We start from the raw sequence: 21,412 nt of genomic DNA on the forward strand, positions 1-21,412 counted from the left end.
CGGTTGAAATCAAGTAATATTTTAAGCATAGAAAAAATATAAACTAGATTTTGCATGTATATGTAGCATTTAAACTTGGTCTCATCTTTTTAACTCGTAATGTAGTCTATCACAAAGGATGTGAAAAAAAATAAAAAATTATTCTTTAAAACTTATATAAATATTCATCAGTTTTAATCAACAAACTAGTTCTAATTTCTCCATTAGGAAAATAATTGTTCTATCCTAGATTAGAAATAATACAGTTACATTTGCTTGTTTGAAAATCTCACTATATTTTTAGCCATGAATTAGTCCTAAAACTTTCCGCTAATTGTTGTATGGTGGAAGATAAATCATTTTTATTTTTCCCATTCCTTTAAATACCAAGTCCCAAATTTCTTTAACATGCCAAAATACATTTAAATTTTCTTATCTTTTTTTATCACCATCTTAGTTATTAAAGTAAAAAACAAAAAGGAAAAAAAAGGAGAATATAGAAAAATTATTTTATCCATCTCTACATTTCATATAGCTATTAATCTATTGAAAAACTTTCAATGGAGTCTTATATCGTAAAGATAACAATTATTCTTTATGTAAAGCACATTATCTTTTTTCTTCGTCAGTGATATGTCTAGTTTCTTCTTTGTTTAGTTTTCTTAGGCGAAAGTTTTTTACTCTTCTTTTTATTTTAATTTGTGCAGATAACAATAACAGCTACCGAAGCGACTTTTCTTCTTCCTATAGGAGGCATATTGGGAGGAAGATTTCACCATGGAGGTAAATATTATTGAAAACTCATTGTAACTACACATGATCTATAAAATTCATTTAAAAGAATGAAGAAAATATTTTAATATTTATGTTGAATTAGAATAAGTTTAATCTTTAATTATATAACTTCTTTGTTATAATTTTTTTTTCTGTATTTTATGTCAAACATTAAGGTGATGCAAATTTTGGTGGTAACTTCAATGTTAATCACGAATTTGGAGGATCTGGTAGATATAATGCAGGAGGAAATAAAGAAATTAATGGCGGAGGTCAAGGGGTAGGCCAAGGTCAAGCACAAGCTCAAGATCAAGCACAAGTTCAAGCTGAAGCCCAAGCCCAAGCGCAAGCGCAAGCCCGAGCCCAAGCGCAAGCCCAAGGTCAAGCAGTATCCCAAGCCCAAAGTCAAGAGGTAGCCCGTGCCCAAGGTCAAGCCCAAGCCCAAGCAGAAGTAGAAGGTCAAGCCCAAGCCCAAGCACACACACAAGCCCAAGCACAAGCCCAAGCTCAATCCCAAGCCCAAGCCCAAGCCCAAGCCCAAGCCCATGGTCATGCACAATTTGGTTCTAACTTGGAATTTGATAAACACTTTAGAGGTGTTGGTGGCTTTAATAACGATGGAACTAATCAAATTTTAGGTTCAGGACAAGCATCGGGTGTGGGCCAAGGGTCAGGCCAAGCTTTAGGCCAAGGTCAAGCACAATTCGGTTCCAACATAGAATATCATAAACACTTTAGAGGTTCTGGTAGCTTTAATTTCGATGGAAGTAAGAAAATTTCAGGTTCAGGGGAAGCATCGGGTTTGGGCCAAGGGTAAGGCCTAGCTTCATGCCAAATGTAGGTGGTAACTTTTGGCTAGACTTGAAAATGGTTCGAATGTCGAATTTTAGTGGTTTTAACAAACTATTTAACCAAAATGCTAAAAACATCGAACTTGAATTAGAATATCAAAAATCATGTATGCATCAAGGGACTTGATGTTTTACAATGCTACCCTCAAATGGGGAGCCACCTAAAGTTCATGATTGATAAAACTTAATTTTGTACACTTAAAATATTGGATATTTGGATGCCCCTACGGCTTTAAATTTTGCATCTTGAAATATTTGCCACCAACAATTTGTAGTCTGTTTGGGAAAACCATATTACTCGAAGATAAAGTATTTGAACTGAAACACGATAGAGATCCGGATTCGGGACTGAAACACTTATTCGAAATAACTTAGGTGTATATAAATATAATACAAGAATCATTTTCGTGCTATAATCCTAGCATAAATTTAATTAGGCAAGCTGAGCATGCTTGAAATTAGAACATTAAATCTATAATTTCTTGATCATTTTGAATTAGTCAAAATCAATGCAAACATAGTCCGTTTATGCAAAAATTATCTTATTAGTCATGATTGGTTTTTTTTTTTTGGCAAATAGATATTTTATTGATTTACCAAAGGATAAAATTACACCAAGGCAACAAAACACCTTACTACAACAAGCTAGGAATCAACCAAGAATAACAAAAACCCAAGAGAGAAAGAACTACTGTCTACAAGCTACAAAGAATAGAATTCTGTTATCAACAACCAAGGGAGGATCAACTTTGCTAGAAAAAGTTTTGGAGTTCCTTTGCAGCCAAATCCCATACACAGTCTCAATGAATGCCATAGCACAACTAGCATCAGTTTTCCTTGAGCTCCTACTCTTCTTGATTGCCCAGTTAACCTCCTCTTTCCACTTTAAACCACTTCTCTGTATCCCCAGGTTATTCAGAACCAACTCCCACACTTCAGCAGAGTATTTGCAAGAGAAAAACAGATGAGACAGATCCTCATCATGTTGGTCACACAGACTACAAGTACTGACCACAGGCATATTCCACTTGATCAGCCTATCTTTGGTAGCAAGCCTATTCTGGACAGCTAACCACACAACAAAGGTACTGTTACAAACCAATCTCTTCCAAGGCACCTGTACACCACTTTGATGCAGATGTTTGTATGCTTTATGGATCTTAAACATTCCTGCAACCACAAACTGACTCCCACCTCCAGCCTGCAACAGCAAATCTCTTTGATGCCAAATCTTCCTCATTGACCAAGTAAGGCCATTAGGGACTGGCATGGACCAGAAATCCCTCTGCTGTATGTAATAGGTATGCATCCACTTAACCCAGAGCCTGTCTTGCTTCATAGAGAGAGCCCAACAGTGCTTCAACACAGCAACTTTGTTCCAAGTAGTGAGTTCTTTCAAGTTCCAGCCACCACAGGTCTTGGGTAGACAAAGATTCTCCCAAGCAATAGGAGCTTTCTTGGACCTAACATCAGTGCCTGTCCATAAGCAGCTCCTACAAAGCCTCTGAATCTCCTTCATAGCCTTTTTAGGCATCACAAAAATTTGGCACCAGTACAACTGGACACCAAACAATACTGATTTGATAAGCTGAAGCCTACCAGCATAAGAAAGCAATCTTGCAGACCACCCTTTAATTCTTGTAACTGTTTTCTCAATAAGTGGTTTCCATTCATTGTAACTGAGCTTCCTAGTTGTGAGAGGCACCCCTAAATATCTGTTTGGGAAAGTACCTTTAGCAATCCCCAATATATCAACTACCTGGTCTACCTTCTGATCATTAATCCCTGCTAGATACACTTCACTCTTATGAAGATTTGCTTCTAGTCCTGAAGCTCTTGAGAACTAGTGAAAGTAGAAAATAAAGTTGACACAGAAGGAACATCAGCTCTAGAGAAGAGTAACAAATCATCTGCAAACATCATGTGAGTTAGATCAAATCTGTTACATCTTGGGTGGAATTTAAAGCCTTTATTACTGGTGAGATCAGCCAAGCATCTTGATAGATATTCCATCCCTATAGCAAAGAGATAAGGAGACATTGGATCTCCTTGTCTTAGGGCCTTTTTTGCAGGGATAGGAGTAGTGGGAATGACATTAATCAAAATAGAGTATGAGACTGTATTCAAGCATTGCATTACCCAGCTAACAAATCTAGTTGGGAATCCCAACTCAGCAAGCATACTCGGCAAGAAAGACCATTCCAGGGAGTCATAAGCTTTCTTCATATCCACCTTTAACATACACCCAGGTGAAATATTCTTCCTAGAATAGCACTTTGCCAGCTCACAAGCCAATAAAATGTTATCAGAAATGTTCCTACCAGGGATAAAACCAGCTTGGGAAGGACTGATGACATCACCAATCACCTTTTGCATTCTGGAAGTAATAAATTTAGAGACAATTTTATAAACAACTAAACAACAAGCAATGGGCCTCAAATCTTTAATACTTGAAGCATTCTGTATTTTAGGAATAAGGGTAACTGATGTGTTGTTAATTTGTTTTGGCATAACCCAGTGATGAAGAACTCCTGCACAGCCTTATAGACATATCCTTTAATAAATCCCAAGCCCATAAAAAGAATAGACTATTAAAGCCATCTAATCCTGGAGCTTTATTAGGGTCAATTCCTTTGAGTGCAGCATCAATTTCACTTTCTGTAACAGGTTGAATCAACTCATTAGCAGCACTATCAGACAGCTGTTTACCCTTCCTAATAATATTCACATCAATCCCAACTAAGGATGGAGCAACAGTACCAATCAGCCCTGTATAAAACTGACTAATCTCTCCCTTGATTTCTTGCAAAGTAGCTAGCTTCTTCCCAGAACTGTCATACAACACATCAATACTATTTCTTGATTGTCTTCCCTTCATTGCACTAAAGAAAAACTTTGAATTGGAATCCCCAGTTTGCAACCATTAGATTCTGGATTTTTGCCTATATGCAGATTCTTGCATATGAAGGAACTTTTTCAATTGTTCAGTGCACTCCTTCCCTGTCCACAGTAACACCTCATCTGAGGAATTATCAGCCAACTGAGTTTGAACCACACTCAACTCAGTTCTAATTTGATCAATTATGTCCTCCTGTTTTGCAAACTCCTTCTCATGAAGATGTTTAAGGCCTTGTTTAACTACTTTGAGCTTAGCCCACACCTGAGTAAGCCCATTCCCATTCCCATGTGTGAGGGGGTCGAAAAAGCACGAGGCTAATGCGTGACCTCGTCCCTCGTGGGTGTGACGATTCTTTTTATTCAATCAAGTGTAATTGGATTTCCTGTGAGTTTACACCCAATTGACTAGTAATATAGGAGTCGCCATTCAGTTTTTAACGACAATGAGAAAAACTGACAAAACCCGGTTATCGTGACATAAAGGGAGTGCAATTATGTTTGACCACGACGGCCGTAGGTTCCCTTGTGATCCCTGGTGTGGGGATCTCTCAACATACACCCGCAAGGTAGAGATTGAGGGTTCGGGGGACTGTAACTACCGAGAGGAGTACTTCGCTCGTCGATAACTCCAGAGGCAGGATATCCTTACTAGCTCAGCATAAATAATTGAAGGGACATGCTTTAACTATTAAACTAATCTGAATTGATTTTAGCAATATGCAACATATAATACTAATTCGATCGTGATTATCTGATTTAAATAGCATTAAGGGACCTAGTATGATAATCCGATTTCCCAAAAATATTATATTTGTTAGGCGTGATAGAACAATCAGATTTAGTTAGTTTAACAGTTCATAAAAAGGGCGAGGAAAGCAATTAAATCATCGAAAAGGGACACATTACGACGCACCCTTGAGAGGTGCGTCACGGTTCTTAGAAAACTAACCACTTTGACTTTGCTATTTCTCCTTTTTATTTAACGAATCTCAATTACGGGACAGGATACGTTCTGTTCGATTTATGGATCGATTGCGGCAGAACGCGTGAACAGTTTCGCAGCGAGAGGCTTAGGCTAAGGGTTGGAGTCAATACTCAGAATATAATTGTGTGTTTTGTGTGTCCTTTTCACGTCGAACTTAGGGGTCTATTTATAGGAAAAAGTGGCGTAGAAAGATAGTTTTTCAGGAATTTGAATACGAAACGGATTAGGAAAAGAATCCGTCCCAGGTATTTTCGGCGCCCAGCTCTGGGCGCTGGAATTTTCGGCGCCCAGGGCTGGGCGTTGAAAATAGGGTCTGGCAGAATTCTTTGTCAGATTGGACTCTAGAGTACGTAGTTCATTAAGAGACTTAATCCGAGTTATTTGGTGCGTATCAATTTACGACGGAATGCGTCTGGGCCCTTTACGAACTCTAGGTTCGTTATGAGTTTAATTAATACGTTAACTCTTTTATCGAACTGCGATAGGAATAGAATTCCTTTTACAATTTCTATCTCTTTTAGGATTTATGTTGGAGTGCAACACCTAATTCTGACAGGTTTCTATCTTTTTATTCTTACTACTTTTAGCAACTACCCTTTACGGCAGTTACTATTTTTAGCAGGTTTCCATAAATAGCAGGTTTCGGGTGAAATGAAAAGGGGAATTGAGATTCGTTTATTTTATAGGAGATGTGTTGTCAAGTGGAGATTTACGTTTTCATCATCGAACCTTTCCCTTACGGGAATGGGGACAAAAGTAGGTGTCTACAGTTAGCCCCCACTTTGACTGAGTCTTGGAATAAGACGATGGTCAAAGTATTAGACGGAGTGCGTCACACAAGCCATGGTGTGTTGTGACCTGTTTTGCGAGGGTCTCACGAGCCCCCGAGTGATAACATTTGACTTAAGGGTCATCACTTGAAGTGTCGACATATCCCTCACGTGTCATTGGGATTTGTCAACGGATAGTATAGAAACTTCCTCACTTTGTCATTGGAAGGATCTAAAGGTGCGTAGAAACTCCCTCACTTTGTCATTGGGAGTAGCTACAGAGTTTTTCGAAATCAAAGCTGTAAAGTGTAATTGGGCCTGGCCAAGCCCAATCACGAGGTAAAAAAATGTTTTTTTTTTTTTTAAAAGATTCTCATTTTCAGGGCTAGCTAAACGAGAAAACCCCCTTGTTTTTATAGGACGTAAAATGAAGGAAAATCCAGCACCCTTGTTTTTATAGGACGTAAAACGAAGGAAAATCCAGCATCCTTGTTTTTATAGGACGTAAAACGAAAGAAAATCCAGCAAAAGTTATCGCTGCAGCGACTAAGGACCTGCGTGGTTTTAATGGCGCAGACCCCGCCGGCTAAAGATGGCGAGCCTGTCCGCTAAGGGTGGACACCCCGTCCGATAGAAGTGGACGAATCTTTTTTTTGAAATTTGAAAATAAGGACCTACGCGGTTTGTGACGTAGACCCCGCCGGCTAAAGATGGTGAACCTTGTCCGCTAAGGGTGGACACCCCGTCCGATAGAAGTGGACGAATCTATTTTGAAATTTGTTTTGCTTTTTTGAAAATAAGGACCTACTCGGTTTGTGATGTAGACCCCGCCGGCTGAAGATGGCGAGCCTGTTTTAATTTTGAAGACTTTATTTTTTCGAAAACTGAGGACCTGCGCGGCTAGTGACGCAGACCCCGCCCGCTGAAGGTGGGCGAGCCATGTCCGCTAAGGGTGGACGCCCCGCTCGCTGGAGGTGAGCGAACCTGAATTCGTCTTTTCGATTTGGGATTTGCGTGTCGCGATCTTGCCCGATTGAGGTGGGCAAGTCCCTATTTCATTTTTTTCTTGTGATTTCTTTTGAGAATTTCTTTTTATTCATTCTTATAGGAGCGAATTCTTCCGAGGGATGCTCGGATTTAGTTGCAACCTGAATGTGGGTTGACAATGTGTTTAGATGGACCATAGTCTCGTGGTCATCACCTTTTCATGGGTTTGAGCTAGTCTTTTCGGCTCAATTTTTCCACTACCTGGGTCCTTGATTAGGGGACTATGTATAAGTATCAACGGCGACCTTTGTCTTGAGGTCGTAAACTGGTTTTATTTTTTGAGACATCCAGACACGGGACTTCGTACAGCGTAGTCTGGGAATATTGTTTTAACTTTTCATACTCTCTTTTGAAATATATATTCTTTCGAGCCCCCAAGCACTCGTGCTTGACGATCATTCTTTGTCAAAGAGGTTCCTACGCATTTTGTAATGTCTTTGATCGTGTTTGGGATCGTGCTCGTAAGTGCGAGCGATCTTTGTAGTGGTGTGCTACTCTTGACAAAGTCGTGAGGTGCGACTTTCAGTAAGGAAATCGGCAATTTTCGAGTCGAATGGATGCGGCAGGGCCCAATAGAAGTTAGGGCCGTTTTTGAGCCTGGGTTCATTTTCGGCGCCCAGGCCTGGGCGTTGAAATAATTCACGCCCAGGTGGGGCGTTGAAAGTGTTGTTTGGGCTGGTCTTTTGATGACACAGTTGGCCTCTTGTTCATTCGTTTATTTCACTTGGAAGTTATATGTATTCTCTTTTCTTTAGTTTTAGAACGTGATGATTTCCTTAAGAAGCCGTAGCCGATTGGTGAACGCTCTTGTATATATTTTTCCTTTTGAACGCGTTCGTGAATGATGATATGTATGTGCGAACGAGCGTTCATAGAATGGCCGTTGTGCGCGGTCCATTAATCAGATTGCTTGAATTGTTTTATTTTTTTTGAGCAACGACTGATTTTGAATAGTTTGTTTGGAAGCTTGATAGGGTTCAGGCCCATTCATGAAGTGGGCTCAAACATCGTACCCTTTCGATTGTTCAAACATTTCCTTCGAGATTTTTTTTTATTTTGCTATGGTTGTTTCGTAGCTTGGAGCCTCCAAGTATGCATGTTGGGATGCTTTCTTTTGGCGTACGATTTTTAGGTTCTTTCGAAAAAGATGCCTTGGGGTTCCGCTCGTGTAGGTGCGAGCTATCCCTTTCGTCGTAGGTAATATTTTGCTACCTTTAATCCTTAATGTAGAAGTCGTGTGGCTTGCATTTTGAATTTGGGCGATAAGTAATCTTTGCCTCTTTTACACATGCTCTTTGGTCGTGCTCGCATTAGTGCGATATGCCTTACTCTTTTTTTAGACTTGTACCGTGGGACGGTTGAACTTATGGTGCAACGTAGGCTTGTGTGGCCTAACGACGTGTCTTAGAACATTCCTCCAGGCGTTGGGATATCATTATTATTTTTGTATTGGAGTACTTCATCATGCCTCGTTCAGGTGTTCGAACAAGTGTAGCACCTTCTGCGTGGGTTTGCACGGCTTATTACTTCGTTCGATGCGAGGATTCATAGGTGTTTCTTTTTTTATTTTTTATATCTGGGCAAAACTTGGCTAGCAGGAAGAATCAGCGCCCATGCTGGGGCGTTAAAGATATCGACGCCCAGCTCGGGGCGTTGAAAATGATTTCTGGGCAGAATTTTGACAGTTTTTTTTAATTTTTTTTTCTTTCGCTTTTGCTTTGGAACGAGGTAGACTGTGTAACGGGCGCTTGTAGGGCGAGCGTTATGTGCAGTAGTTTGATCGGAGTTTTGGTGACTCGCGATTTTCAGTTACCCTTTGCTAGTGGGGTGACTTTATATATTCTAAGTAGCGCTCAGAATTTGGGAGGGGTTGTAGCCAATCTAAGGTTCGTTTTATACTATTAAAGCTTAGGATTGTGCCCCTATGTATGTATAGCATTAGCGTCGAGAATGTGCGATAAAATCGTCATTTCGAGCATTTTTAGAGAGTTTTTCTCAAGCCTCCAATTGTAGCTACGGGATTGGCTTGGTGCTATAATGCTTTGCATACGTTTTTATGCATTCATGGTGACACGGATCATGAATAGTTTGAACCAGACTCGTTTAGTGCGAGGTACGTTCGAGTAGTGATCTGCTACTTCTCTTGTAAATGTCGTATTGTGCGACATTGCTATGGTCAAGGTAGTCACATGTTGAAGTGTGCCTTGACCAAAAGTTAGGTGCCTTTCTTTTACCCATAATCATATTTAGAAATCTCTTTGACTCACTTGCAACATCGAAATAAACACATACTTAGCTTAAACCAATGACACTTTATTATGTTAAAAAAAGTCTTTGAAATTTATTTGAAACTTATTAAAAATCCGAATACTACTGTGTACAGTCCGAGGTGTCCTAAGTAAGTTGACTTATAGAAGGGTTAGTACAAGATTACATGAATGAATCAAAATACTGTTACGATTTTTGGAATGCTGTCTAAGGATTTGCTGGAAGCCAGGGTGCAGGCGTCAAGATATACTTGTGCCCGTTTGGCATATGCTTTTAGGCTTTTAAGGCCATCTTTTCCAGAATTGCGGGAATATAAACCGTTTTCAAATTGACTTAGATTTACTTGGTGTATGTCCGTGCAAAAGGTCAAGGTATACTTAGTTCTTTCCCTAGCTATTTCATTTCAATTTTTAGCCCCCAGTTGCTATTATATCTTCCCATTAATGATGCTTTTAGATTTCGATTTTAGGTGCCCGTGTCATATGTCTGAGTAGGGTGAGCCTTGGTTAAGTGCCAAGTCCTATTGACAATGTCTGCTTTTTTTTTCAAAGGGGATTAGCAAGCATTTGAATTACCATGAACGGGTGCCCTGAGTTCGAAGGAACGATGGGGTGATGCCGTAGAACAATCCTCTTTATTGCAAGCTTACTGCCTTTACTACTTGTCGGCGACTATGACTGTGTCTAGGGGTGAAAGAAGGTCTTTAAGCGAACGACTATGTCTAGTGGTGAAGGAAGGTCTTTAAGTGAGCTAGTTCGCTTTAGGGAGGGTCAAGTCGAGTACTTTAGAGGTCATGGACGCTTGCGCTAGCCCCCATTCAATTGAGGCAAAGCGGTCTTTTGAGTCTTGGCTAAGTGCCTAGGAGTGTGAGTGCTCCTTCTGGCAAGGGTACGTGCGCTTTATTATTTTTCGATGTGTGCTCATTTTGGCATCTTGACGACTTGGATTCTTTCTTTGATTTAAATTTTTCTTTCGACTTGGATTGCAAGTAATTAAATTTCAATAAGGGACTCTATTTCTTATTCTTGTTATTTTATAGGCTTTAATATTTTTGCAAATTGGTTGGACCGAATCATGGATTGCCTACGTATCCGCCTTAAATAGATTTAATTTGGAATCAGGTCTTGCGTAGTTCTTAGCCTAGAAAATGGTTTCATAGAATGCCGATTTTAAACAAGTATGTTCTGAGGTGGAAACATATTATTTGAAACGGTAGAATAAGTTTATTATTATTTAAATCTGCTGCCTTGCCGTAAGCCAAAAAATTTGTTTTATATTTTTGAGTACATGTATTTTCTTTTCATGTGTTTTTTTTGGTAGTTTTTTTTTGGTACGTATACCTGAATACGTGTTGTACCCCTCCAAGTGTTCGTTATTTTTCCGTGCATGTGCGGATAAAATGACGAGCACTTCTGGACAAATTTTTCAGTAAGCGAAGAGATTCGGCGCACAGGCTTGGGCGCTAAAGATTTCGGCGCCCAACTCTGGGCGCTGAAAATGGTTTCTGGGCGGATATTTTTTTGGTGCGCTAATTGCTTCTTTATTTTTCTTTTTAGACTAACTTTAGAGGCGCTTTTGCAAAGTTTCTTTTTTATTATTCACATTTTTTTTTTTTTTTGCACATTTCATTTGTTTCCCCTTTTTTTTTTGTGACTCAAGACGGCTTGAAAGATGGGTTGAGTGAGATAGGAGAATTTGTATAGGTGATGGTCAAGCATGAGGATTATTTCTGCTAGGGCTCACAATTTGCAGCTTCGTGCTAGTGTCACGAGTTTACATCAACCAAGGCCAATGAGCAGCATGGGGACGGCTCAAGGGTATATTAACAGGATGTATCCACACAAGTTATATGGTCATTATGCTAATGGTGGTATAAGAGCAGGTTTTGGAAATAAGGGGTATGACGCACGTGTCAATGGTCGTGCGTGGTTTGCGGTTGACAACGAATTCAAGAATAAGAGTCGAGGTAATGGTTTCTTGGGTCATGGCAATGAGAACATGGATAGGTTAAATGAGCTGAACAGGGACCCTAGAGCGAAGGCGTCTAAGAGCATAAGGATTGGAAAGGGTATACATCGTAGAATTTTATGATTTGGATTGGTTGACTCAATTCTTTTCTTCGTTTACTTAGGTAAATGTTGCACTACGGGATAAGTATTCCATGGCTTGCTCTTTTCGCTCTCCCTTTTCTCTTTCTATTTTTTCTTTCTTTTTTCTTGGGATTCCTCCCCAACATAAATTCTTCAATTTTTAATTTGGGCTAAAAGGTAGATGGTTGTGGTCTTTGAGTCACGAGGCGAGACTGAGTGAGCCTCGTTTGGTAGGTCTATAGTGGACCTTTAATTTTAGTAGGCCTAGGGTGGACCTTTAAATTGTCTTACTTTGCAAGCGTATTTAGTCGTTCCTTAAAATATGCAAATAGCGTAGATTCAAAATGTTGTTTTTACCTTATTGAATTTTAACGAAAGAATTACATCGAAAGTAATTTTTTGTTTCTTTTCAGATTCCAGTTTCTGGGATTTAATTGGAAGTTGTGATTTAGACTCAAACTTTCATTAATCTTTCTGATTATAACCCGTGTATGAATACAAGGAGGTGGCCTAGACTCAAAATAATGACGTGGCGTAAGCCTATAATACTTGACCAAGCAACTCTCAGACTTAGGCTAATTGGACCATAACTTTCGTTGGTTGACACTTTAGATTTTAACCTTTGGGTGTTCATTTGTCATGCGCCATTTTGTTTAATGTTGGCAAGGTAGTTAATTGGTGAGATCGAATATTTATTTTTGCAAGACTAGAATCATTAGTGCGGCTTCTCTCTTAGTGTGTATTGCTTTACCCCAATGGTAGCCCTATTGGTATGCCGATTTGGGTATTTTCATGGTTGGTCATGTTGCGTTCATGGAAAATCTTTTAGTCCGTACTTAATAGTATTTGAAGGAGTGAGTGACTCGAGAGGACTATGATAGTCGTGACCCAATGTGATTATAAGCCTTGAGGCCATTAATTTTTCTTGCCAATGGTATTGACACCTTAGGTTCACTTTGGGGTTGTGCGACTATGGGGGATGATTTCCAGAATGTGACTGTTTCCATTTTGCAAATACTATAGTATATTCTTTTTATTGGTGAGAGAGTATTGAGGCCGTGGATTCTTAGCAAGGGATGACAATTACATATGGGTGCTTATTGATTTAAATGTTAGGAGGGGAGACTCAATATGGTTTAACCTTTTAACTTGCCGAACGACACCAAGCATTGGGACCGATTCTATGGATAAGACAACTAAGACTTAGGATTTAGATTATACTTTGGCATAGCCTAGTCTAGACTCGGATTTATTTTTTTATTCGAACATTATTTTTCTTGAAGACTCTATTTGAACATTATTTTTTGAATACTTTGCCCATGTGACATTCAAGGTCGTTTAATTAGCATGCTCGGTTTTGATGCCGAGCATTGTCGTCGTAGGAGGCCTAACAACGACACAAAGAGTTATTTATTTTTTTATTATTTTTTTAGTCGCTTTTAGAGTCGAGTGCCCTTTCATACGCCCCTGCAGCAATTTTTTTCGAAAAGTTTTTTTTTGCTACGTATATTTTTTATGCGCGGGCACCGAGGCTGCTGTGCCTGACCAAAAGGCCAGGCAGCAACTTCAGCGCCCAGCAGTGGGCGTGAGAAATTTCGGCGCCCAGCCAGGGGCGTTGAAAATGCGTCCCTGGCTGGTTCTCGTTTTCTGTTTGCGTCTACTTTTGTTCATGCGACTTCGATTTTGCGTGCTTGCCTAATAACGTCCTTACGCGTTGTGCAGCGTTTGTGGGATTCGTTACAGGCCATCCCGAGCGTCGCTTATTTTTGTGGCGATCGTTCGGGTTTGTGGAACACGTGTTTTGGTATAACTCTTTGTCCAATTGGTTTATGAATGTTTGGGTAATTTTTAAGGTCGTTGGTTTTTCTAGGATTATTTGTCTAGCATTATTCGTATGCACAATCATAACATAGTCACATAGTTCGCTACACATAACTACATTACAAACATGGATTTGAAAATTAAATATGTCACGTAGTTTATGATAGGTTTCTATGGGTAGTTATTTGCGCCTGGCTTGGTACCGCTTCTATCGTAGATCCAACACATGCCACGGTCGAGGTAGTGTCTTCAACAGACGAATTTCGCTCAAGAGGCCAACCCGCAAGTGCAAGCCAAGGGGGCATGTAGGCGAGAGGGACCTAATGGGCGAGCGATTGGGTTCGGGATAGGTGTACTACCTGCACAAGTACCGAGTGGGCAACATGCGCGGCGTATGCACCCCCCTATTGGCGAAAAAAGGCATCCTTAGTCCCAACTCCCGAGGGAGCCGAGATTCGTTATGCTGTTCTGCCCGTTCACATTAATATGCTGATTTTCAGGTCGTCCCAACTTGATGGGGAAATAAACGCGGGGTAGGATCGTTTCACCCTTCGGCTATTTTGATTACCTACAAGCACGAGTATTTCCTTCACTATCCCCAGCGGAGTCCCCATTGTGAGGGGGTCGAAAAAGCACGAGGCTAATGCGTGACCTCGTCCCTCGTGGGTGTGACGATTCTTTTTATTCAATCAAGTGTAATTGGATTTCCTGTGAGTTTACACCCAATTGACTAGTAATATAGGAGTCGCCATTCAGTTTTTAACGACAATGAGAAAAACTGACAAAACCCGGTTATTGTGACATAAAGGGAGTGCAATTATGTTTGACCACGACGGCCGTAGGTTCCCTTGTGATCCCTGGTGTGGGGATCTCTCAACATACACCCGCAAGGTAGAGATTGAGGGTTCGGGGGACTGTAACTACCGAGAGGAGTACTTCGCTCGTCGATAACTCCAGAGGAGCATTAAGGGACCTAGTATGATAATTCGATTTCCCAAAAATATTTTATTTGTTAGGCGTGATAGAACAATCAGATTTAGTTAGTTTAACAGTTCATAAAAAGGGCGAGGAAAGCAATTAAATCATCGAAAAGGGACACATTACGACGCACCCTTGAGAGGTGCGTCACGGTTCTCAGAATACTAACCACTTTGACTTTACTATTTCTCCTTTTTATTTAACGAATCTCAATTATGGGACAGGATACGTTCTGTTCGATTTATGAATCGATTGCGACAGAACGCGTGAACAGTTTCGCAGCGAGAGGCTTAGGCTAAGGGTTGGAGTCAATACTCAGAATATAATTGTGTGTTGTGTGTGTCCTTTTCACGTCGAACTTAGGGGTCTATTTGTAGGAAAAAGTGGCGTAGAAAGATAGTTTTTCAGGAATTTGAATACGAAATGGATTAGGAAAAGAATCCGTCCCAGGTATTTTCGGCGCCCAGCTCTGGGCGCTGGAATTTTCGACGCCCAGGGCTGGGCGTTGAAAATAGGGTCTGGCAGAATTCTTTGTCAGATTGGACTCTAGAGTACGGAGTTCATTAAGAGACTTAATCCGAGTTATTTGGTGCGTATCAATTTACGACGGAATGCGTCTGGGCCCTTTACGAACTCTAGGTTCGTTATGAGTTTAATTAATACGTTAACTCTTTTATCGAACTGCGATAGGAATAGAATTCCTTTTACAATTTCTATCTCTTTTAGGATTTATGTTGGAGTGCAACACCTAATTCTGACAGGTTTCTATCTTTTTATTCTTACTACTTTTAGCAACTACCCTTTACGGCAGTTACTATTTTTAGCAGGTTTCCATAAATAGCAGGTTTCGGGTGAAATGAAAAGGAGAATTGAGATTCGTTTATTTTATAGGAGATGCGTTGTCAAGTGGAGATTTACGTTTTCATCATCGAACCTTTCCCTTGCGGGAATGGGGACAAAAGTAGGTGTCTACACCATGCACCCTAGTGCTCCACCCAACTTGAACAGTCTGCAAAAAATTAGGGTGATCTGCCATATAGTTGAAGAACTTAAATGGTCTACCACCTGTACACACATTGACATTGCAGGACAGTAAAAGAGGGGAATGGTCAGAGAGACCTGGATTCAGGTAATCAACAATTGCATTAGTAACACTGAGGTTCCAGCTTGCCTTTCCAAAGGCTCTATCAATTCTAGAGCTAATCCTAAACTCACCCTGACCCTTGTTGCTCCAAGAGTAGAAATGACCACAACTTTTCAATTCAGCCAATGCAGCACCATCAATACAAGCTTCAAAATCTCTAGTTTCAGTGGCAGTAACAATACTACCATTAAGCCTGTCATCAGAATACAGGATGGAGTTAAAGTCACCCATAACCAACCATGAATCAGTGATCACAGAGCCAAGGTTAGTCAAATCAACCCAAAGAGGCTTCCTAGTATCAATTGTATGCAGACCATACACTGGAGTGAAGTATGTACTAAATTGCCCACTTTTTGCTGTAACAAGTGTGTGAATCATCTGCTCAGTTTTCTGCAGAATCTGCACTGTCACCACAGCATGCTTCCACCCTAACCAAATTCTCCCCCTAGGAGAGTGAGAGTAATTGAAGTCCCATTGCCACAAAGAGCCAAATTTCTTCTGAATTTTATTACAATTTCCCTATTTTATTTTAGTCTCAACTAAAGCCACTACAACTACTTTATTCTCAGCTAAGAATTTTTTAATCTCTCCTACCTTACTGGGGTCATTCATACCCCTCACATTCCAAGTGCAGAGATTCATGGTGGAATATGTGATGGTACCCCTACATCACCACTCTCCTCAACAGCATATCCAACCTGAGCCAACCCAGTGCTATGCACAGGGCTTCTTGTCACTCTTCTTCTTCTAGACACCACCCTCCATCCCTCATCTTGGACAGGAGATTTTGGGGTAATGACTACATCCATAGTAGTGTCCATCCCATTACTGGTCTCAACTTTCACCATGACATTTTCAGTCTCACTAGCTTGTTTAGGTTCATCAGCAACAACTGTCTGCTTTGGGACCCAAACCTTTTGCACCTTTCTGATCATGAGCAGCAGGAACAAGTCTAGCAGTATTCTTCTTGTCAGTGCTACAAACATGTCCTACCATCTTGCAGGCAGGACAGTATGGTGGCAACCAATCATATTCAACCTGCTGTTTAAAGGTGTTACCAGCTGGATCCTGTAGCATTACATTTTTAGGCAAGGTCTTGGTGACATCTATTTCAATAAGAATTATAGCATATGATATTCTCTGCTGGCAAGTGGTGCATTCATCAGCAAATAGAGGTACACCAAGCAGGCTTCCTATTCTACTCAAAGATCCAGCTCCCCAACAATTCAAAGGAAGGTTAGGAAATCTAACCCAAAGTGGCACAACTGTAAGAACTTCATTCTGAAAATTAAACTCTTGAGACCAGGGCTTAACTATCACTGGCTTACCAAAAAATGCATGAGGTCCAGCCAGCAAGATTGAATACCTTTCTTTCTTAGAGGCAAATCTGATGACAAAATAGCCATCCTCATGAAGCATCACCTGTGGTTTTGACATAACATTCCATTCTTTCTCAATGAACCTAATAACCGCCCCAATAGAAGGTCTGTCCCCTACCACATACATAATGACAGCATATTCCCATTTTAAAGCCATTTCATCTAAATCAGATTGCTCAAGCATAGCAACAGGGGAACCATTAGAGACAGTAGGAGCAATGAATGAAAGAGAAATTAATGCCTTTAACAGTTTTCATCATTTCTCGCACCTTCTCAAGCGCAGACCCACCCAGAACACCTCTCCCTTGAACCTCCTCCAAAATTCCTGGAATCTGAAGTGAATCCATCTGGGTTTCCATGGATTGAACAAGGGTGGAATTAATCGCCTTATGATAGGATGCAATAGGTTCCTGAGTATGGGGGGAAGGATTTCCATTACTCGGATGCGACGGAAATGGTGAGATTCTCACAGGCGTCACACGAGCTCCATCGACATTAATGGGTGTCACATTTCTCAACTGATGCTGGTTCTTCGGGCGAGATAACACTGTGTGAAGAATGGTAGAGGCTTCTTCATTAACATCCCTAACTTCGTGCTTCTGGTTCTTCTTCTTCCTCGTCATTGCAGTGGGGTGCACACGTTAGCAAGCAACCTTATCGTGCACTCACCATGGCAGAGAGAGAGAGAATTTACGATGTTCCTTCATGATTGGATTTTGTAGGTCTTGCGTTGATCATGAAAAGGTGGTGATGCAAGTAAGCATAAACATACATCAAAATGGAAAGTAGAACATAGAAATAAAATATACAACACCTGCAAAAACTTAGTGTAACCCAACGAATGGAAATGGAAAGACCTTAATTTTAAAACGGTTAAATAAGCATGGTAAGGCAGAAATAATCGATATTGAAAGATTTGAAAGAGATAAGTTTTGGCGGCTCCAATGAACTAGTTAAGGCATGATAATCTACCTTCGGTAATAGATTTAAACATTATGAGGGAATAGATGAGAATCAACTGCAGTATGCAATCCACATCCTGGAAAAGAAAGGTTATGTATATGGAAATTGTATCTCTTTTCGACCCGCCTGACAGTGGTGCATGACTCCACTAGGGAGTATCTGAAACAATTCTGAATTATTGAATGCACCCAGAAATTAGGTTGTTCAATAGTTTGGGGCCCTAGCTAAACTTTTATTTCACGATTAACTGGGTAAGACCCGATATCCCGAAACTTTACACCGAATGGATTAATAGTGGGATAGAGCGCATAACTCTGGCTTCCTTAACATGTTACATCTTGGAAGCACAAACTAAAGTCCAACTGTAGGGGTTTTTTTTGTGTCAGAACTTGTTTCCCGTTCTACAAGAGGGGCGGTTCTTTAGAAAACCATAGAATTTTTGTACCTTGAAGGAGTCGCCACCAAACATTGTTTAAAGTCTCGTTTGGAAAGACCGCAAGTGAATCTTTTTGGATAAGGCCTTGAATCCTTGGAGGATGGGTGAGATCCGGGCACGGGAACAAAAATGCTTATTCCGCGAGCTTTAGAAATATTCAAGTACGTTGGCACAACATTGTTTTCGAAAATAAACCCTAGATTAGACTATGTGGGTTTGCATTTAGAGCAAATTGAATCTCTAATTGTATGGTGGTCACTTTTGCTTTAAAGATTGATTGAAGGAACCTAAGGCCGGTTTGTCCAAAAATATCTTTGTTAAGCGTGATGTAACCTTTGCATTTTGTTGTATTTAGCATGTTGGTGATGAAAGCAATAAAGCAACATCACAATACTAAATAAAGTGCGAAATTAGTAAATACAAGACCCCCTAGAAAAGGACTAGGGAGTTGGTCCATATTGCCTAGAAAGGGACTAGGCAAGTAAATATGCGGAATTGAAAGTGCGGTATTGAAATTGCGGTATTGAAATTGCGATATTGAAATTGCGGTATTGAAAGTGCGGTGTTGAAAGTGCGATATTGAAATTGCGATATTGAAAGGTGCGATATTGAAATTGCAATATTGAAAGGTGCATAATTGAAATTTGTACTTGGGCACATGAGAATCGAACGCCAAGCGGCTCCTTAAAAATAAGTGCGCCCGACACGAATTCAAAGCCAAAAATTTCAACTTGGGAGAGGATGCTCAACCCAAATATCCTAGATTTTGCATGTTAAACTTGAACTTGAAAGCTTGAATATTGAAGTTTCGAACTTGAAATAATTGAAGTTTGAACTTGAAATGATTGAAATTTGAACTTGAAATGATTGAAATTTGAACTTGAAATGATCCTAGTTTAGGGAAATAACCATGAACAACCCAAAACATGGTGGGATCTTGAAAATTGAAAACTTGAACTTGTATATTGAAAATGGAGTTTTGAATCTCAAAAGACTAAACCTTTAAATGTTAAAAGGTGTCGTCTTTGATTACCCCATGTTTGAAGATGATTCTAGTCCAAGAGGTGATTGTAAACAACTTGGACATCCTCGAATCTTGAAAAATTTGTATTTTGCATTTTGAAAAAGTTTGTATTTTTGGAAAACATGTATGATTGTTGCAAGTGGTGTTTTTTAATGATTAAAAACACCAACTTGCTAATCATTTAGAAATCAAAGCAACATAGTAGATTAGAATGGGATTCAGATTTACCTAGTTAGATTTAGGCAAGAGCTCCCAATTGCTTTGGAATTTAGGAATTTTGTATGTGTTTTTGAAGAGTTTTTAAGTTGTATTTTGAGGCGTAATGTTGAAATTACGACGTTGTATTGTTGTTCCCCTTCCTCATTATGCTGAAAATGAGGGGTATTTATAGAAGGAATTGGTGCAAGGCACCAGCACACGTTAGCGCAGGGCGCCGGACCAGCGCTGGGCGCTGATGACGTGGCTTGAATGCCGCCAAAGCAAGGACGGGGAATCGTCCTTGTTTCATCTTGTAGTGTTGTACCTGTTGTACAAATAGTACTAGGTTTGGCATTTTGTATTTTCTTGGAGGTTAAGGCATCGTTTAGCGTCTAAAAACAAGCCTTTCTCGGGTTTTTGAATTTCGGTTTTACTGGACGGGGCCCGGCATGCTCGGTTTTGTGGGTCGGCGCCCGAATTTGGCTTGCCTTATATAATTTTGAGTGGAAAAGGCCTAGTAAAACCAATGGGATGGTGTACTATATGAGATTGTACTTGGATTTTGAAATTGAATTTGGAAATTTGTATTTTGTACCGAGAACCGAAAGGGGAACGGTCTCGGGGGTTGGATTTTGGATCTTGAATTTGGAAATATTCTTAGCAATTGGGATTTCCGTCTGGAGTTACTCCAATCACCTAACAAGGATAATGGTATCGTCATCATCCCAAAGGGGAGACACAAATTAGGTGTCTACAGAAGCCCCCACTTTGACTAAGCGTTCGGTTAGGAAAGCGCAAGTCAAAGTATCTCGAAAGGGACTGAGAATGATCAAGATGTTTTGCAATCAAGACCACTCTTTGTACGCCGGCACCTGCATAAAACAGGCGTTTAGAAAAAAGGATAGAGTCTACCTCGACGCGGTTGGTGATGACTCCGGTTTGTACTTGTATTTTTCCACCTTTGGCTCAGGACAGAGCTTGGCATCGAAAATTTTGAATCTTGAATTTTTTGAATCTTGAATTTTTGAATACCCGGAGTTAATCCGTTGGGGATGTGCTTTGCTGGGGATAAGAGCTTTTTACTGGCCCTTAAAATTTTGAAATTTCGACTGACTTTCCCGGAGCTTGGGTCCGTTGGGAGTTGAACGCCTGAGTCATTGTATTTTTTTGGACTTTGTATTCTTAAAATATGCATCTGTTTGTACTTGGAGATACAGGTGTATACCCGTATTTTTGATGGATGGCTTGATGCGATGTTTGATGCTTGGTGCGGAAGACCGTAGCAGCAAAGGACGTGCAATTAGCACGGGAGACCGCACGCTGAAGATTTGTGCATGCAGGGGGGGCAGCGCCGTGCGCTGGTGCTGCGCTTGGCGCGGGGCTGAGCTATAAAAGCTCCCCTTGCCGTGCCATTTTGAGGCACACTCTCTTGAATTCTTTGCTCTTTCCTCTCAAAGGTCGATTAGGCTCTTCCCTTGATCTTGTTCTTGCCTTGTCCATGTAAGTATTTCATGTTTTTGCTTATGAAATAACTCTAGGATTGCATGTAGTTTTGATTTTCTCGTACTTTGAAATGATACTTGTATGCTTAAGCTTTTTGAATCTTGTAGATGACTGTTTGATAGCCACTTGAACTTGAACTGTTGGAACTTGTAGTTTTGAGTTTTTGAAACTTTTCTTGAATGTGTATTTTTTTGTATCGGCTTCGGCATGGATAGCCTAGGCATTGTTGTGGAATTTGTATACCTTCTTTGGCGTAGGTAGCCTAGGCGTTGGTGTTGAACTTGTATACCTGCTTTGGCATGAG

At 40.3% G+C, this 21,412-nt stretch overlaps 3 protein-coding genes across 3 annotated transcripts; 1 reads left to right on the forward strand and 2 right to left on the reverse strand.

The window, feature by feature from the left end:
- The first annotated feature begins 389 nt into the window (after positions 1-389).
- Positions 390-1,848, forward strand: LOC130463795 (uncharacterized). The gene is made up of 3 exons (XM_056833040.1): positions 390-578; positions 687-762; positions 930-1,848. Exons 1-3 carry the CDS (start codon positions 540-542, stop codon positions 1,568-1,570), a joined length of 756 nt encoding a protein of 251 aa, XP_056689018.1. The 5' UTR covers positions 390-539; the 3' UTR covers positions 1,571-1,848.
- Positions 1,849-2,292: 444 nt separating this feature from the next.
- Positions 2,293-4,482, reverse strand: LOC130463113 (uncharacterized). Its single transcript, XM_056832157.1, has 4 exons — positions 4,142-4,482; positions 3,744-3,981; positions 3,551-3,619; positions 2,293-3,447 (listed from the first exon to the last, which is right to left on the reverse strand). Exons 1-4 carry the CDS (start codon positions 4,480-4,482, stop codon positions 2,293-2,295), a joined length of 1,803 nt encoding a protein of 600 aa, XP_056688135.1.
- Positions 4,483-4,527: 45 nt separating this feature from the next.
- Positions 4,528-16,453, reverse strand: LOC110799653 (uncharacterized). The gene is made up of 3 exons (XM_022004936.2): positions 16,268-16,453; positions 15,444-16,124; positions 4,528-4,764 (listed from the first exon to the last, which is right to left on the reverse strand). The coding sequence occupies exons 1-3, from the start codon at positions 16,451-16,453 to the stop codon at positions 4,528-4,530; spliced, it is 1,104 nt and encodes a 367-aa protein (XP_021860628.2).
- Between the last annotated feature and the right edge of the window lie 4,959 nt (positions 16,454-21,412).

Source organism: Spinacia oleracea, chromosome 6 (genome assembly GCF_020520425.1).
Source record: "Spinacia oleracea cultivar Varoflay chromosome 6, BTI_SOV_V1, whole genome shotgun sequence".
NCBI classification, from domain to species: domain Eukaryota; kingdom Viridiplantae; phylum Streptophyta; class Magnoliopsida; order Caryophyllales; family Amaranthaceae; genus Spinacia; species Spinacia oleracea.

Bases quoted from the DNA above. Each gene is read 5' to 3' on its own strand.
- LOC130463795 (XM_056833040.1), top strand. From the start codon at position 540: ATGGAGTCTTATATCGTAAAGATAACAATTATTCTTTAT. The intron at 579-686 runs GTAAAGCACATT...TAATTTGTGCAG, and splicing joins AGATAACAATTATTCTTTAT to ATAACAATAACAGCTACCGA. The intron at 763-929 runs GTAAATATTATT...TCAAACATTAAG, and splicing joins AGGAAGATTTCACCATGGAG to GTGATGCAAATTTTGGTGGT.
- LOC130463113 (XM_056832157.1), bottom strand. From the start codon at position 4,482: ATGAAGGGAAGACAATCAAGAAATAGTATTGATGTGTTGTATGACAGT. The intron at 3,620-3,743 runs GTAATGCAATGC...TCTTTGCTATAG, and splicing joins CAACTAGATTTGTTAGCTGG to GGATGGAATATCTATCAAGA. The intron at 3,448-3,550 runs GTAACAGATTTG...TACTTTCACTAG, and splicing joins CTTTAAATTCCACCCAAGAT to TTCTCAAGAGCTTCAGGACT.
- LOC110799653 (XM_022004936.2), bottom strand. From the start codon at position 16,453: ATGGTGAAAGTTGAGACCAGTAATGGGATGGACACTACTATGGATGTA. The intron at 16,125-16,267 runs GTACCATCACAT...AAAATAAAATAG, and splicing joins AGGAGAGTGGTGATGTAGGG to GGAAATTGTAATAAAATTCA. The intron at 4,765-15,443 runs GTGCATGGTGTA...GGGCTTACTCAG, and splicing joins AAGTTGGGTGGAGCACTAGG to GTGTGGGCTAAGCTCAAAGT.